Here is a 19,099-nt window from a genome sequence, read left to right on the forward strand (position 1 = left end):
GTGATGGGGATATTGTAGATAGGGTTCATGCTTTGAGCGGGGACTAGAGTAAATGATTTCCACAGTCCCTTCAACTTTGCAATTCTCTGGTCCCATGATCCTAAGAGTGTAAAGTCAAAGAGCAAGGTGGGTGGTCAAGACAGAGCTGTTGTGTCTTTGGCGAAGGTATCGCCGCTGCAGCCGCGTGAAGCCGGCAGTCGCTGCCTTTGCTCCTCCTGACTCACCTGCTGTTCACTCTCACCGAGAAATAAGTCGGTCAGGAAGCCGCTCCACTGCCATGGCATTCAAAGACACTGTCAAGATCCTCGTGGAGCCCAAAGTGGCCATTCACCGGATCCAGATCACCCTCACCAGTCGCCACACGAAATCCCTCGAGAAAGTGTGTGCTGACCTAATTAGAGGAGCCAAAGAAAAGAACTTGAAAGTGAAGGGACCTGTTCCAATGCCCACTAAGACACTTCAGATCACAGCTAGAAAAACTGCTTGTGGTGAAGGTTCAAAGACTTGGGATCGGTTCCAGATGAGAATCCACAAAAGCCTTATTGATTTGCACAGTCCTTCTGAAATTGTTCAACAGATCACTTCTGTCAGCATTGAACCAGGTGTAGAAGTTGAAGTCACCATTGCAGATGCCTAACTAATCATCTCTTTTAATAAATTGATTGCAACTATTAAATTTCATTTGATGTCTTTTGAATAAAAAAAAAAGACAGAGCTATTGTGAAAGGGACCATAAAAGGCAGTGTGCACAGTGGAAAGAACACTGGCTCTCAAGTCAGAGGACCTGGATTCAGCTATCCCAATTCTTCAATTCAATACTTTGGTTAGGCTAGTCATTTAACTTCTCCCAGACTTAGTGGGTTTTTTTTTTTAATGAGGGGATTGGATTTGATGGCCTCTGGTGTCCCTGCCACTTCAAGATCTGGGCTCCTATGATTTTTTTTATCCCATGATTTAGAACGCTAGCTGACTTGGAGAACAAGGTAAGCAGCTATTGACCTAGTCTCCTGCTCCAGACCAATTGGTTTTTTGTTTTGTTTTGTTTTTTAATTTATTGATATGTTTTATTCTGAGTCAAAAGTTACTTTCCAACAAACACCAAAACTGATCCCTTTTTTATGTACATCAACTAAAAAAAATTAGATCATCAATTGTTAACAAAAAGGAGAAGGGTGGATAGAGCACCAGCCTTGAAGTCAGGAGGACCTGAGTTCAAAACCGGCCTCAGACCAAACACTTGACACTTACTGGCTGTGTGACCCTGGGCAAGTCACATAACACCAATTGCCTAAAAATTAAAAAAAAATTTTAATTAAAAAAAAAGGAGAAGGATGTCCTTTCACTTTGGTAGAATGGTTCTAACATTAACCATTGTATTTGACCAGAGTTTTATTGCCTCTCCATGGTGACTTTATTTACCATAGTCATTGAGTGTATTATTCTTTTAACTCTGTTTTCTTCAGCCTGTATCATTTAACATCAGTCTTTCCACATTTCCATGAATCTACATATTCTTCATTCTTTATGGGGCAGTAATATCCCATTTCATTCATATGCTATAATTTGTTCAGTCATTCTTCAGGTGATGGGTATATAGTTTATATCCAGCTTTTTGTTATCAGAAATAAGGCCCTTATGAATATTTTTTAACATATGAACCTTTTCTTGCTGTCAGTAACTTTCTTGAGATATAGTTCAAGTAGTATACCACATGGACTGTGTGACCTTGAACAAGTCATTCAGCTCTTTGAGTTTCAGTTTCCTCACATGTAAAATTAAGGGGACTAGGTACCTTCCAAGGCCCCTTCCAGCCATAAATATGTAAGTACATAGAGAAACTCCAGCCCAAGAATAGAATGCTGCTATGTGATAATGTTGCTTTTCACCGTGTTGCATCACCAGAAATTGAAGCCCTTCCATTTTCAAGTAGTTTTTAGCTAAATCAGGTTACCACCACTTACCTGGTGATAATTTTTCCTATTCCAGAATTTCTCTTATTATATGTTATATATGATTCTTTATGGATAATCATTCATTCATCAAGTAATTACTGATTACCCCTATTCTATGCAGGCAACAACCTCTTGAGCATCCAAACCACCTGAAGTAATTTGGTTTCCCGAGAAAATTGATGTGTATTTATGATTTTTTTTTAGGTAATTGGGGTTAAGTGACTTGCCCAAGGCCACACAGCTAGTGAGTGTCAAGTATTTGGTCTGAGGCCAGATTTGAACTCAGGTCCTCCTGACTTCAGGGCTGGTGCTCTATCCACTACTCCACCTAGCTGCCCCTGCGTATTTATGATTTTGCAAATGGACAGACTAACCCTTTTCCCACACACAGAGGAATTAAGTTGTGAAGGGGCTTTCATGGGCATTCTTACAGATTTAGGAGTGTTGGGGTAAGGGAGGAAAGGAAAGATAAGCTTTATTCCTCCTATCCCCCCACATATGGCGCCCTTATGTTAATAGCAGTAGCTTACATTTCCATAACACCTTAAGGTTCACAAAGCACTTTCTTTGCAACAACCCTCTGGGGTTGGTAATACAAATTGGATTATCTGCCTTTCACTGATAATCTTAGAAAATTGTCTGGCACTTGTGCAGAATCACATAGCCCATGTGTCAGATGAAAGTCTTCAAGCCAGCTCTTCCTGACTTAGGGTCAACTCTATTCACTCTACCAGGTGGTCTTACCTCTTAAATAATTATTAAAAGTCAGTGTGCTTTTAGACATTCCTGGAAAAAAATAAACCTACTTCCTAGCTGTTGTTAAATCATCATGATTGAATTTAACTTTTTTTTTCCTCCTTTTAATCACCAATTTATCTACCTTCATAGCAAAATGATGTCCTTAACATCATTTTAAAAAAGCTTGCTTAAGAAAACATAGAGCTTCCAAGGAACCCCTGAAAAATGGTTTGTGTACTGTGTAGACAGTTATTTTATAGCCTTATGAGGCTATAAACATGATCATTTCAAAACCTGATTCTCCAGACCCTATGAGTGTTGATAAGGATTGATGGGAAAGGACATTGATAGAAAAAAAAACCATATTGCATTCAGAATCAAAAGACTTGAATCCAAATATCTCCTGTTAAATATATGTGTGTGTATAGAGAGAGAGAAAAAGAATATATAAAGGTATATAAACATACGTATATATTATATTGATGGCCCCAAAAGTCTCAGTGCAATTTTAAGCTTTAATACCTTAAAACTTTAATAAAACTATTGAAACACCCTGTAATATTACACACACATACGAACACATGCACAGAGTACTTTTATATAATTATATATTTTAGACAGAACCCGTGATTTTATCTTTGTAAGGGGCTCCCTGTGAGGAAATACCCTTTACCAATGCTCAGAGAGAGATTTAATGACGTGCCTGAAATCACACAGCTATGTGTCAGAAATAGTACTTGAAACCAGTTCTTTCTGACTCCAAGGTCAGCTCTCTATCTAATATCCCAGACTGCCTAATATGATCCCCAATCAAGTGAGACTCCATTGAAAACTCCTTGTTTTATTAAACATACTTTAAAAAAAAACTTCAAGGCAATTATTTTGCCTTGGAAATAAATTGGTGAGTAAAAATAAAGGGAATGTTAAATCTATTCATGATGATATAACAGTAGCTAGGAAGTAAACTTTTTACCAAGAGTATCTGATTTTTAAGAATTATTTAAGAGTCATAAGCCTACAAAATTAAAAATTTTCCTGAACCCAGGAGAAAAATGGAATCAGTCATTCTTTTGTGATAGCTCCAATTTGTGTAAACCTTTAGAGACTTGTCCCAGGGGGTATAGGATAATTAAAGAGTCCTTAGTGGTTTATCTAGTATGTCACTTTCCACCTTGGGACATTATTTCCCACAAAAAGACTCCAATATGGGCTCAAATAGACCAGATTTAGTCCTAAGGGAGCCTGACCTTCAAAGAGACGCTTTTCTCATATTCTCTTGTCTTATGTCCCTACCCTGGAGTTCCAGGGAAAATCTCTTAAATAAAGACTGGATATGGCTCATATCTAGGTCTCCCCTAAAAGGGATTAACAGAATCCCTTTTAGAAAAAGTATCCAATGTACAAAATAGATATCAAGCACAGGACAGCTATTTATTTCCTCTACCACAAAGGAAATGCTTAAAGCACAAAATACTCATAAGCATGCACTAACACTTAAAACCTAAAACAATAACTCCTATTACATCCTCCCAGGAAGTAAAAACAACTTTTGTGGGACTGTAGAATATTCACTTTCACCTCAAACCTGTCTTCCTGAGCAATTCACAGGGGTATATAGATCTCCTAGCCAACCAGAGATTGACTTTCTTAGTCTTTTCAGTTGCAGTATCCTCCTTAGACCTTTCACAATGCAGGTGGTTTCTCCTAATAGTGGTTCATTTTCTCATCTAAGAAGTAATATAATCACAGGAAACACCTCCCAATGGGCAGCTGGCACTGGCTTAGGCACTCCCTAACCCTGGAGCTTAAGAGATAGCCAGTAAGGCTGGAAAAACATTCATCTGTCAGGACTGCTGTTCATAACCTGGGCTCACAGAAAGAACCACAAAATAAGAGGGAACCAGGGACTTGAGGTCTGACTCTCAGGCTCATCTAGGTGAGCCCATGTTCTCACTGCCATGTGCATGTGGCCACCATAGCTGCTGTGGGGCAAGGGAAGATAAATCCCTTCTCCTCCTGTTAGAAGTCCAAGGAAAGTCCCAAGCAATATCCTTGAGGGAAAGAAAAGGAAATAGAGCAAGTGGGTAGGAAATAGAGAGACAAAGACACAGAGGAAGGGAAGAGGAGGGAGGAGATCTTTGTCTTCTCCTTATATAGCCTGCTGGGTAAGGCTGCTATTCTTGGGTTAGCCACCAGTTGTTTTTGTTATTTACTTCCCTCATCCCAGATTCCCACCCATTTGAGAAGAATGTAAGCTCCTTGAGAACATGAACCATTTTGTTTTGTTTGTCTTTGTCTTTCCAGCACTTATCATAGCATTATACACATAGTAGGTGCATAGTAATTGTGGAATTGAAACAGAAGTGTGGTGCACTCAAATCATCACAACCAAATATTTCCCCTTCTTAAAAATCACTGGTAAAAGAGATTTCTTTCTCCTTAGAAATACATCTCTGTGTCAGACAACCCTTTCAGCTTCCAAAATCTTTCACCAATCCCCTCTTGTTGCAATTTCATTCACTTCCCTATTCTAATAAAAGGAGAAGTACTATTCAGGCTCATAAAATATTTCTTTATATACTTGAAGATCTGAGCCTTTCTCCCACCTTCTCTTCCCTGGACTCTAGTTCGGTTGATATTTATGAAATAACCACAAGTCATGGGATACTTTGGAGTGAGAAATTATAGAGTATGGAGAATCAAAGTTCTTGCTCTTGTTGGCACATGATAGACATAATGCATGCCTTGAATACAGCTATATGTCTATTTATAATGATGTAAAGTACTATGGTTAAATTGGGTTCATTGTTATTTATATCTGGCTATACCAGAAGCCACTAATTTTATTTTCCTTTCCTAATAACCTCTGATCTCAAAGGATGTCACCTGTTACTCTCCTCCTGTAATGCCCATGAACTAAATTGGGCTGATAGAGCATGACAAAAAAAAATGATTTTAAGCCTGACTCAACATGGTTTTAGCCTCAACATGGAAGAAAGACACCTGAGCTATCTTTGTAGGGAGACCTGTAACTAGGCTAGAACAATTGGCCCTTTGACCCAGAGTCAGTGGAGTGTTTCCTCTCCACTGAGGATCTCTAGCCTTGAATCATGTGGCATCACCCTTGAGAATTCCAACCCTCTCCTATGACCTACCTCTTTCCTCTTCCTCTCAGTGGTTGGTGGAGGTGGCACTGTCATTGGTAGTAGCTCATAAGCTAGGATTGCTTCCTCTGAGAAGTGGGCCACTCTTTCTCCTAGTATGACTGTACCCACCTAGGATGATCTTATTCATTCCCCTCCCCCAACAGAATTTCCCTTAGTTGCCAGAATTCTTAGTTATAGATCTGACAGGGAGCCCCCATTTTCCTCTTTTTGCCTCAGTGGGCCATCTCTCTAAAGATAAACAGTTTTTCTTGTTTTGTTTTGTTTCTATTTCCTTGCCAACACTTATCCATGCGTGCTGTTTCCATTATTATAATAAGAGATCACATCGATTGTATATTCAGGAGAAGGGATAGAAATGGATCTTGATTTTCATTGTATGGCAAGTGGAGGTGCTAATGTCAAGGGCAAAGCAGAGATCAACAGTACTAAATGTTGACCAAGTTGAATTGAACATACTCCCAACTGGAAATAATATTCATTACAAGAAAGTTTAGACTTTTTGAATGAGCACTGTGTGCTGAGAAGAGTGGCTAATGGATAGGGATCCAGCCTTACAAAAAGGCTGACTTAGGTTCTTGTGTCCCCTCTGACACATGCTGGCCGTGTAACCCTGGGCAAATCACTTGACCTCTCAGTTCACTCTAAAAATACAAGTTGCGGGGAAGGTGCCAACTTGCATCAGTAGAGGGAATTTCCTCATCTGGGAGTGCCCTGTATCAATGAAATCACAGACTCAGTCCTTATCCCCATCCCCAGTTGTATACTTTCAAATACAGATGGAGCAAATTTGCTTCTGAAGACAATGTGATGATCCGAAGATTATTGAATGGATTCAGGGAGGTAGGAAGAGCCACTGACCCTTTCATGATTCAAGGGCATAAGTTGCATGGGAGTGGAAACAAGATAATGGAGAAGCAGAAAATTAGTCACAATCCTTAATGGGGCAAAGAAGAGGAAAAGTAAATGAAGTTTGTAAGACTCCTGAAGGCTGATGCCACTGTTAATGGGATCATTAATGATTTCTAGCTAATGCAGTGATCTCTCTGTCACATAAAGCTTAAAGGTCCCTGGCCCTAAGCTATTTGAGATATATACAGTTATAACTAGATGAAAGTTTCAGCCCAGAGAAGACTTGGGTCATTTTGTATTTCAGGAGAGAAGAAAGAATTCCCTGAGCCCCAGAGGAGAGTAAGTGAAAAGTCTAAAATCTAGCAACAGACTTCCCCAAGGGGAAACTAGAAGGCAAAGATAAAAGCTTCCACAAACAGATGGTGACTTGAAACAAGGTTGGTAGAGAAAAAGAATACAAAATGGAAGAGGTCAAGAAGAGGAATAGAGAGATCTATGGAAGGGCTAGAGGGGTGGGGCAAGAAAGAGGAAAATATAAGGGGGAAGTTAGAATCCTCTTAAAATGAGAAAGTTGAGTAGGTGAACTACATTTTAAAGTAAAGTTTCAAATGTGAAAAAAAAATGTCAGAATTTGCGGTCAGGGAGAGAGACATGAGCATGAAGGTATGTTTTTATATATTTAATGTCAATATTTCGGGGGAAACTAGGAAATGTCCTAATTTGAAATGAAGCCCACAGATAAGTAAGGCAGCTTGTGACTATCTGAAGCCTTTAAAAGGCTGAAAGCCCCAACTACAGTTTATTGTATTCTCATTAGTTGAGCAGTAATTGCTAGAGATCTCCAAGGTTGAAGTACTCTGATGTTTGTTCCTGATAGCAAGCACTTTGGACAGATGCCAATTCTAACCACAAAATTCTCATTTTTAATGCCCTTTCATTATTATTACATCAAGAAGAAAGCCTCAGTTAGGTCCTGAGGGGCCTTTAGCATTATAAAAAGGGAAAAAATCTGTAATGTGTGTTTTAGGCACAAATATACCAGAGACAAATTTATTAATTAAATAATTCAAAGCATCTCTGCTTAGAGAGAAAATGCAAAGGGACAGAAAACCATCTTGCCTTTAAAAACTTCTCTCCCCAAACCATTTTCCAACATATAATTTATAGGGTTCATGAACAAAGTCAAAATCCTGTAATCAAGATTAATCAGGGGACAAAGTCTAGGAATAATAGACACAACTCTCAGTGCGCCCTGGAGAAGCATTTTCCCAGAACCATTCTGTCCCTCTAACTACTTCCTGTAAGGATTCTCCTGTTTCTTAGCCAAAGGAGAATTCAAGAGATGCTTTTCTTAATTAAATTACAAAAGCTTCTTCCTTCTCTAATCACTTCATGGAGGAACCCTTCCTGAACTGAATAGGCCTCTCCCCTTATTAACCAGTTAGACCTTCAGTACAAATAATGTAAAAATATTTCAATGCATCACATTGTTTTGAAATTGATAATTAAATTAAGATAGATAAGAAAAATTCATATTAGACCAAGGTATTTAGACTGAAGAACTGCTCCAATATTATTTTGTGATATGTAACATAAATAGAGGATGGGGAACGGGTTGTTCTTAATGTGTTTTCACCAGTCCCTTCTTAATTATCTTTCTTTGATACAATTCAGCAAACATTTGCAAACATGCATAGGCCGCTGTGCTAGATTATTATTGTTCAGTCATTTCACAAATGTCTTGACTCTTCATGACCCCATTTGAGGTTTTCTTGGCAAAGATACTGAGTGGTTTTCCATTTCCTTCTCCAGCTCATTTTACAAATGAGGAAACTGAGGCAAATAGAGTTAAATGACTTACCTAGGGTGACATAGGTAAGAAGTATCTGAGGCTGGATTTGAACTTTCTATCCACCGCACCACCTACCTGCCCCAACTGTGCTGGATACTAGGAATGTAAAGTCAGAAATACAAAACAATGCCTGTCCTCAAGGAAGCCACATTCTCCTGGAAGATCCAACATATAAACAGATGCAAACCGAAAAAGTACAGGATAACTGGAAAAAGATAAAAATTACAGCTAGAGGGATAATTCAAATAATTAGCATGATTATAAAGCCCCTCTCAAATATAATTTTAATGTAATAATTTTATGAATTTATTTATATTTATTATATAATTGACTAATTATATATTTATTTTTATTATTATTATTACTTTTTATAATCATTATAATTGTTCCATGGCCCAGAATCTTTACGTAAACCAGGTTTAATTTGGTACGCATTACACTACCTCTCTTTGTTATGGACACATTCAGGATTTCCCCTGGGAATATCAGATATAAATCTAATAATTAAGGAAGGGTAAGTTCTGGCTTTGCTTCTCCACTTCATTGCTCTTTCTTTTGCTGCTCTGGCTTCTGTTTGATTCGGGAACTCAACATAGTCCAGGAGTTCTTCCCCTTCTCTCTAAGAAGTTTGATCAAGGTATACCTCAAGCAGGTAGTTCGTGCCCCTCAGGAAATTCCTTTGCCCTTCCTCCACTGTATCGATGAGGACAAAAGGTTGCATGAGAGAAGTGCATGGATAAGCAGGCCTCTTCCTGCCAAGCCCAGGGACCCAAGTCCATACTCTATTAACACTAATTACCTTTTTAGCTGTTGTTGTTCTTTGTCCTTCATTCTCGAAGAGGACCATGACATCAGGAAAGTGATGCCATGACTTGCAAGTGAATTGGATTTGAATGAGGGAGGGCTGTGCAGAGTCACCAGCCTCCCTTTCTTTTCCGGAGCCAACTGAGTGCAGTGGCAAGATCTAGATTAGGATGCCTGGAGATGGCCCCCACCCTTTCAGCAAAGAGAACATGAGGGGCTCTTGGCCTTCTGAAGGTCATCCATGGATAATAACAGTCATCAGCAAACAGAATCTCGGTTGGAACAGCACTATGGAGAAGGAAACAAGAAACATTAAGTGTTTGAAAATGGGAATCAGGAGGATTTTCTGCAATTAAGTTGGAAATTCTGTTATCCTGTGCGGTGTCTACCCCGAAAGTGTGCATTTATGCCCTTACAAGGTGCCTTCGATCATTGCATTGTGAAGAATCTCTTCACCTGCTCCGAACAATAGCATCAAAGGAGTACCGGGCTCCCCCAATCCAGCTTTTCTTACCCGAATCCTATTGCTCTGTCCCAGCTTTCAACAGCTGTATATCCTAAGTTTCTGTTTAAGAATTGTTGGTATTGTTTGTTGTTTTTAAGGGGCAGCCTTCAATACATTCCTGGTCCTTCTCACAGTCAGAGTTGGATAATTTCTGTTCAACAACTTGAGAGAATCCTCATGATGCCAAGAGTCAATCTGTGTTTGAGTAGGCTGCACTCCATAGCCTCTTCTCTCCTGCTCTAAAAGAGTGAAAAGTAGAGGTCATCCCCCAGGACCACCAAGCACAAGCAGGTCTGCCCTGCAGGGAATCCTGGTCTTGCCTGCGGTGTTTTATTTCAGGTTGTGAACAAGTTGCAACCATGCTGCTTGCAAATATAAGCTACCAACCTCAGAGAGTGGTGAGAGAAACACTTCATGAACCTTGCGAGTGCTGTAGAAATAAAAGCTGTTTTTGTAAGAGCCTGCTAATCCTAGTAAGAAGGCATCAGAGCAGAGCAACCATAGCGGCAAGAGCCCTGAATTTGGAGTCAAGGGACCTGTATTCAAATTGTGGCTCTACCACTTAGCACTTATATAATAACTTCTGTCATCCACTGCAGCCTCCATCTTACTCCCAAATCTAGCCATAGGGCTATAGTCACTGAACACTATAAACTGATGTAGTTATGGGGAGCTAAGGAGAGATGTGCAAAGAAATAGAGAATGGGAACTTCCAAATCAGGATTTGGAAGTAGGAGGTACCTTTGAGGTCAGGTAGGTGTCACAGTGGATAGAGCACTGTGAGCCAGGAAGACCGGAGTTCACCTCAGGCATCAGATACTTAACTAGGTGTGTGACCCTGAGCAAGTAGCTTCACTCTGTTTGCCTCAGTTGAGCTGGAGGAGGAAATGGCAGACCTCGCCAGGATTTTTGCCAAGAAAACCTGACTGTGATCATAAAAGCATGACTGAAATGACTAAACAACGGCAAAAGTCCAGTGTCCTTATTTTACTTATGAAGAGGCAGACACAGGGGCAGCTAGGTGGTGCAGTGGATAGAGCACCAGCCCTGGATTCAGGAGGACCTGAGTTCAAATCCGGCCTCAGATACATAACACTTACTAGCTGTGTGACCCTGGGCAAGACACTTAACCCATTGCCTAGCCAGAGAGAGAGAGAGAGAGAGAGAGAGAGAGAGAGAGAGAGAGAGAGAGAGAAGCAGACACAGAAACAGTGATTTACCCAAGGTCACACCATCATAGGAGTTGGGGGGGGGGCGTGGTGTTGAACCCAGATTTACTGACTGAGCTTTCCACACTGCCTCTGCAGGAAGCCTGTGATTTCATTGGGAAGGCAATGATGCATGAAAAAGACCTAAGAACATTTACAAAACAAGACACAAAGGGGGGAAAAACGCACAAATTAAAACCATGTAAACAGCAAACTGAAGTACTGAGAAGTGAAAATGAAGCAAGGAAGAAAGTTGAGGGACCCCCAGTTGAGGGAGGGTCAAGACAGAAGAGAGAGCTCCATGCTGTGAGATAGTTTGTGTTTTAAACCCAAACTGTTGTCCATCTGTTCCTGTCACCGAATATGTAGCTATGCACTCTGGAGAGAGGTGCCAGGGCTGGCCGAGCAGCTGGGAGGGTTGTAATGAGGACATTTAACATGTTGTTCATTGAAGCAGCAAAAGCAAATTACCACCTATAAGTAATGGACAGGGATGGCTTCAGTAGGGGGAGCTAAGCAAACATAATGATTGAGGAGAAGCAAAAGGAGGGGTATCTGGGATGGCAGAGCAATAGTGGAAGGGATATTTTTCTAGACTAAGAAACAGCTCTTTTGCTACATCCTGAGATGAGCCAGTGATGAGACACCATTCAAGGAGGTGCTAGGGCCTGATGAGGGAGTTCACAGAGTCAAAAAAGACCTGGGTCCAAATCCACCTCGGACATTTACTAGATGAATGTCCCTGGGCAAGTCACTTGACCTCTATTTGCTTCAATTTTCTCATCTGTAAAATGGAGGAAGGGGGCATTCACTGACCTTATAAAGTACCTTCCAACTCTGATTCTATCACCCAATAATCCTAGTTCAACTCACTCCTTCAGGCTTCAGGTATCAATCTGGCCATTAATACACATTCCAGACAAAGGAAACTATTGTCCTCAGTCTGGATAGAAGAGAGTACAACGAAGGTCAGTGATTATAGGAAAATCAGAACTTCTGCTGCTTCCCATACAAACATACCAAGCACCACTTAATGGTTATTTTTGGGACCTCTTGGCTCAGAGTCAATGTAAACAGTAACTGTTTCTCTTTTGACCAGCAGGCAGAGAGTCTTCCCCTCCCAGTTTGATTTTTTTTAAAGGGCCATCCCTTGCCTCACTTTTTTTTTGCATATTTTAAATTGATTTTGATTTATCAACAATCACTTCCATATGCTTTTGAGTTTAACATTTTTCTCCCCCGTCCTCCCCACCTCCTTCCCCAAAACGGTGCACAATCTGATATAGGCTATACATTTACATTCCTATTAAACATATTTTCACATTAGTGAAGTTGTAAGTAAAAATTAAACCAATAGGAGGAACCATCAGAAAGAAGAAACAAAACTCAACAGAAGAGAAAAAAAAGATAGCAATTCAACTTTCACAGTTATGATTACTATCTGTGTCTTTTTCTCCATCCTTTTCCCCCCATTTATGCTTTTCTTTCTCCTCTCTCCCTTCCCCCCCACCGGTACTTTGTTTTTGAACACCACCTCCTTCAGTCTCTCCTCCCTTCTATTTTCCTCCTTCCCCCTCTTCCCCTTCACTTCTTCCCTCCCTTCCATCCCCCCTCCCTTTTCTTTCCCCTTTTCCCTCCTACTGCCCGTAGGGCAAGTTAGATTTCCATACCTAACTGATTGTTATTCCCTTCTTGAGCCAAATCTGATGAGAGCAAGGTTCAAACAATGCTCACCCCTCCCTTCTTTCCCTCTGCTGTAATAGGATTTTCTGTCTTTTCCTGTAATGTAATTTACCCTTGTCTGCCTCCTCCTTTCTCAGTACATTTTCTAAGATCAGACTAATCCACTTACTTGGATCCATTTAACCCACTTGATTAGATTTTTTTTATCATTACATCAAAGTCAACTAATATCCACCCCTTTATGTATACTCCTTTAACATGGTGTAATAACAATACAGTTCTCAAGAGTTGCAAGTGTCATCTTCCCTTGTAGGGATGTAAACACTCTGCCCTTATTTACATTTTTATCTTTCTGTCCCATTTACCTTTTTATGTCTTACTTGAATTTGGACTTGAAGATCAAATTTTTTGTTGAGCTCTGGTCTTTTTATGAGGAAGGTTTGGAAGTCCCCTATTTCATTGAATATCCATCTCCTCCCTTGAAAAATCATGCTCATTTTTGCAGGGTAGTTGATCCTTGGCTGCAATCCAAGCTCCTTTGCCTTATGGAATATCATGTTCCATGCCCTGCGGTCTTTTAATGTAGAAGCTGCAAGGTCCTGTGTAATCCTGACTATGATTCCATGATATTTAAATTGTTTCTTTCTGGCTGCTTGCAGCACCTTCTCTTTCATCTGGTAATTTTGGAATTTTGCTATTATATTCCTTGGCATTGTCAATTTGGATCTCTTTCAGGTGGTGAGCGGTGTATTCTTTCTATGGTTATTTTACCTTCTGGTTCTAGGACTTCAGGGCAGTTTTCCTTTATGATTTCCTGGAAGATACTGTCCAGGTTCTTTTTTTTCATCATGATTTTCAAGTAGTCCAATGATTTTTAAATTGTCTGTCCTGGACTGATTTTCCAGGTCGGTTGTTTTACCGATGAGGTATTTTAAGTTTTCATCTATTTTTTCATTTTTTTTGCTTGTGTTTGACTGATTCTTGCTCTCTCATAGAGTCATTAGTTTCCATTTGTCCAATTCTAGTTTTTAACAGATTGTTTTCTTCTGTTAGTTTTTGTACTTCCTTCTTCAATTGGCCAATTGTATTTTTAAGGGATTTGTTTTCTTCAGTGTACTTTTTTTCCAGTTTGCCAATTGTGTTTTTTAGGGACTTGTTTTCTTCAGTGTACTTTTTTTCCAATTGGCCAATTGTATTTTTTAAGGACTCTTCTACCTCTCTCATTGACTTTTAAAATCCTTCTTGAGCTCTTCTAAGAAGGCTTTTTGGGCTTCAGACCAGTTCATATTCCTTTTTAAAGTTGCAGATGTGGGTTTGTTGACAATGCTGTCCTCTTCAGAATTTCTGTCTTGATTTCCACTCTTCTCATAATATGAATCAATCTTTTTACTCATGGTTTCTTTATTCCCTGGCCTTTAAAGAGATTGAGCTCTCCTGCTGGGGCACAGAGGGCACTAACCCAAGCTTCTTGTGGTGGAAGCCTATGTCTTGGTCACTGGCTTTGTGTGCTGGGGCCTCTTATGTTGGCAATTGGAGGCTGTAGGGTTTTGGCAGCTTACCTCGTGTTGGGCTGGAATCAGCAAGGCTGGAACTTTCAGGCAATTCTAGATTGCCTGCTTTTCCTTTCCTTTAGCTTTCTTCAGCTCCTTTTAGATGGGTGCTGCAGGGGGTTTATCTGCCTGGGGCCTCTTGCAATGCTGCTGCCCTTGTTTCTGCTAATACACTGGGAGATTCCTTTGTGGTAGAGTGCCAATTCAACTGGTGTTTTTCTGAGCTGGTTTCCACTGGTTCCCCCTGCCCTCACTGAGACACTTGGAGGTCCAGGTGTTGGTGTTTGCCTGCTCTTCCACCTGGGCTTCAGGATCTCTTCCTGGTTGACAGTTGGAGGTTCTGACAGCTTACCTGATGTTGGGCTGGAATCAGCAAGGCTCAGACTTTAGGAAGACTTTAGGTTGCTTTCTTCAGCTCTTTTCAGATGAGTGCTGTAGAGTACTTATCCATCTGGGTCTTTTTGTAGTGCTGCTTCCCTTATTTTTGCTGAGGCACTGGGAGACCCATTTGCTGGGCTGCTGCACTGCTGCTCTTTCTTCTAGTTCAGGTGTTTCAGGGTTTTTTTTCCTAGGGTGATATTTTCTGGGTTTTCAGAGGTTGAGAGGAGAGAGTGAGAGCGACCACCATTTTACTCCCCCATCTTAGCTCGCAGAAGCAGAAGTCCCCTTGCCTCACTTCTTAAAGAGGCTTCTTCACTGAATGGGCATTGCCTCACTCAGAGTAAGAACCTGAAAAGACCTTAAGCTTAAAAGGACCAAAGTCTCCCACTGCATCCTGGGGCATCTCCAGTCATCCTGATTGATATTTAGCCACTGGTCCCAGATGGCTCTGGAGGAGAAAGTGAGGCTGGTGACTTTGTACAGCCCTCCCCCACTTAAATCCAATTCACTTGCAAGTCATAGCATTATCTTCCTGATGTCATGATCCTCTTCAAGAACGAAAGGCAAACACACAAGCCACACAAGTCAGGATAGAGCTTAATTTCCTGAAATGTGTTGTTTTTGTAATATGACATGGGCTCTGAGTTTCATTTCCTGTAGGCATGGTAGACTTATAATACTAACCCATCCATACTCTCTTGGGCTCATGTGACTGGTAGTGCATATTTTTGAGACAGCAGGCTGGGCTAAGGGATACATTCTTCAACCACTGAACAGAGTTTTTCTTTGTATAAAGCTTAATGTTCTGTATAGGAATTGATCTAGAATCCTTGGATTCATTAGCACTATGCCCTAACCAACTGTCAAGATTGAGAGCTAGAAGAAACTCATGTAGTCCAGCCACTTCATTTTGCGTATGAGGAAAGTGAGGTGCAGAGATGTTAAATGACTTGCCCAAGTCAGACAGGTAGTAAACGGTAGAGCCAGGATTGGAACCCAGGTCTTCTGACTCTAGAACACCCTTCCCTGGTCATTACTCCCCCATATGTATTGTCTTCCCCTATTAGAAGTTAAGCTCCTTGACAGCAGGGGCTGTCTCTTTTTTTTTTTTAATACTTGCAGCCTCCACCAAAGTGTCTGGCTTATAGTGAACACTTAAAAATGCTTTTTTTTCATTCATTCATTTATTTATTCACTCAAAGCATACTTTCCCCTGTACCCTTTTGCCTCATATCTTGGAGATGAATGTGGAGGAAATATATTTGTCTCATGGCCTCTATGGTATCTGCCAAAATTATTATGTATGGTCAAAATCTGGAGTGGAGAGGGTGGTATTGGACAAGCATTAGGGGAGGCAAAAGAAGAAAGATTTTAACCTCTCTTTTCTTTATTCTTAGGTATTGGAACTCCTTGAGCAACCTGGTAGCATCATTACTGAATTCAGTGCGATCAATTGCCTCACTCCTGCTGCTCCTTTTTCTTTTCATCATCATCTTCTCTCTCCTGGGGATGCAGCTCTTTGGTGGAAAGTTCAACTTTGACGAGATGCAGACCCGGAGGAGCACATTTGATAATTTCCCCCAGTCTCTTCTCACTGTGTTTCAGGTACAAGCCCTCATCCACTGAGGTTAAAGTGGGGAGAATCAGTAGGCAATGATAGGAAGGGCAAATGGTGCCTTGAACCCTTCCAGTGGAGAATTCCACCCTGTCATAATGCTAGTCTGAGCCTAGACTTTGGAAAGGATGCAAAGGCCCCAGAAGAGAGGATCAAGGTCATCTGTATCCCCCCTAGAAGCAAGGGGCTGGATTAGGTGTTCTTCCAAGGTTCTTTTAAGCCTTGGGAATTTTTTTTAGGGGGGAAGTTGAGCTTAAATAAGAATGCTTTTTATTAAATGTTTTATTAAAAACTTAGCAGTGAATGGCAATACAACCAACTAAGTGATTATTTATATTTAAACTAATTCCAATGCATAAAATAGCATGACAGTTTTTCAATCATTGCCTATATGTCCCATCAGTGTTCTTTCTCACTCACTTTTCCTCTTCTATGGTATATAGTTGGTATGTACTCCATTCTTATTCCAGATTGAAATTTGACTGGAGATATATCATTGCTGGAGAAAGGATCCAAAGACTCCCCCTGAAAGGGATCTTCAGACTTTAGAAAATGCCCCCTACAATTCCCAAGTGATCCATGAGTCTTGCCTTGTGTCAATTTAAACATATAAGTAAAAAACAATGAGTACGAGATAAATGACCTGAGTATCTGGACAGGCCCATGACATTAAGATACATGAGGTTTAGGCAAGGCTTATTCTAATTATGTTCTGAACATGTACCAATGCTTCAGGCACCCATTGTCTTCTGTGTCTCTCTTACCTTCTGCTCTCATCAGTTCACAGGATAATGGTTTCATAGGACTTTAGCTCTAGAAAAGATTGTTGTTATTTGTCCTTCAACCTCAAAGAGGACCAGTGACATCATGAGGGTGATGTCTTGACTTGTGCATGAATTGTATTGTAGAGGTCATCTACTCCAACCTCTCATTGTATCAGTGAAGAAACTGATACTTCAAAGATTCAAACCCAGATTTTCTGATTCCAGATACAAAAAAACTTTCTACTATATACCATGCTGCTCATTTCAATCCAGTAGACATTTATCAAGTAGTTACTCTGTGTAAGCACAGTATTAGGTGCTACAAAACTTAGATAAGTCTTAGTCCCTGTTTTTATGGAGTCACAGAATCACAGAATTGCAGAATGAGAAAGGACCACTTCTCTAATGAACCAACAAGCAGTCAGCCAGCCTTTGCTTAAAAACCTCTAGTGAAAAGCAACCCATTCATTATCTTTGAAGCAGCTCATTGCATTTTTTATTATCTCTTATTTTTAGGTATTTTTTTCTCATAGCAAACCCAAGCCTGCCTCTCTAAAACATTTTGTTCTCTGAGGCCGTGGAGAATGATCCTTGTCCTCACACATATAACAGCCCTTCAGATTCTAGAAGAGAGCTATTATTGTCTCTTAGATCATATTTTCTCTTCTCTAAGCTCCAATTCCTCCAGCCATACCGTATGTGGCGTAATCTTGACTGCCTTTACCATTCTGGTCACCTTCCTCTGAATGCTTTCCAGCTTGTCGATGTTCTTTCTAAAAATATGACGCCAGAATTGAACCAATATTGTAAATGTGGTCTGCGGGGGCAGAGTATAGCATAATTATCATTTCCCTGTCCTGAATGCTATGCCTCTTAACATAATGTAATATTGTATTAGCCATATCACACTGTGGGTCATACTGATCCACTGAAAGCCCCAATATCTATTTCAGATAAGGTGAAATGTAGCCAAGCCTCCCACACCTAGTATTTGTGATGCTGATTTTTGGAAGCTAAGTATCAGGCTTTATATTTATTACTGTTAAATTTCATCTTATTAGACTCAGCCCTATGCTCTAGATAATTGAAATATTCTTGGCCTCAGATTCCATCATGCAAAGTACTAACTATCCCTCCCAGGTTTGTATCATTTACAAGTCTGACAAATATGCCATCTATATCTTTATCCAAATCATTGATAAAAATATTAAACAGGACAGAGCCAAGGAGAAATCCCTTAGGTAAGCCACAAACGCACTTATTCCAAGTTGAATGTCAGTGCTCTAGATCCAGCCCCTCAATCAGCTCTAAATCCACTTAAATTGTATATTTATTGTCCAGGCTACATCTTTCCATCAACTCTAAGGAGAGCATGAGAGAGTTTGTCAAATGCTTTACTAAAATTAAAGAAAACTATATCAATAATATTCCCCTAATCTATGAGTCAAATAACTGTTTTTGTGGGATTGGGGAGTTATTTCAGGCAAAAGAAATGATCTATCTCTTTTGTCTCCTTTCCCCACTATTTAAGAATAACTGCCTTCTAAATTGGTGACTCTGTGTGTGAGTGTGTATGTGTGTGTGTTGTGTGATGTGTCCGTGGCCACACTAGAAAAAATGAAAGACAGTGTATTATACCTCTGAAGAAACATTTGTTGGAAGAATATTTTGGGTATGGGAGTATGGAGGGCTTGGCCTTGGTCTTACAGAAACATACAGGAAAATGACAGTCAGGGCCCCTAACCATTTCCAGTATGGGTTATGGGCTTTCTGGCCTACTGAACCTCTAGTTTTTGGCTCTCTGTTGGTCCTACCATATCACCTCCTTGCGTGGCCTATATTCCTTATTTTCATGGACCTTGGACTTGAGTCTTTAAGGAGGAGGATTCTTCAGATGACCACACTGTCTACTGATTTATAACTTTTGTAGAAAAGGAGGGGCCCCTTAGCCTTAGGAATTCAAGGACAATAATGAACAAAATGCCTCTGGGATACTTTAACAGAAGCAAAGTGCCAAAGTATATGTGTGTA

General features: G+C 40.3%; 1 protein-coding gene and 1 pseudogene across 1 annotated transcript in view; both read left to right on the top strand.

The window, feature by feature from the left end:
• CACNA1C (calcium voltage-gated channel subunit alpha1 C) overlaps nucleotides 1-19,099 on the top strand; it is a 1,008,001-nt gene that overhangs the window by 834,217 nt on the left and 154,685 nt on the right. Inside the window, 1 exon segment of the mRNA XM_078156118.1 lies at nucleotides 16,087-16,294. Coding sequence (XP_078012244.1) covers nucleotides 16,087-16,294 — 208 coding nt within the window.
• On the top strand, nucleotides 234-664 carry LOC110218751 (small ribosomal subunit protein uS10 pseudogene; annotated as a pseudogene).

Source organism: Phascolarctos cinereus, unplaced genomic scaffold (genome assembly GCF_003287225.1).
Source record: "Phascolarctos cinereus isolate Bilbo 61053 unplaced genomic scaffold, phaCin_HiC Scaffold_1;HRSCAF=81, whole genome shotgun sequence".
NCBI classification, from domain to species: Eukaryota; Metazoa; Chordata; class Mammalia; order Diprotodontia; family Phascolarctidae; genus Phascolarctos; species Phascolarctos cinereus.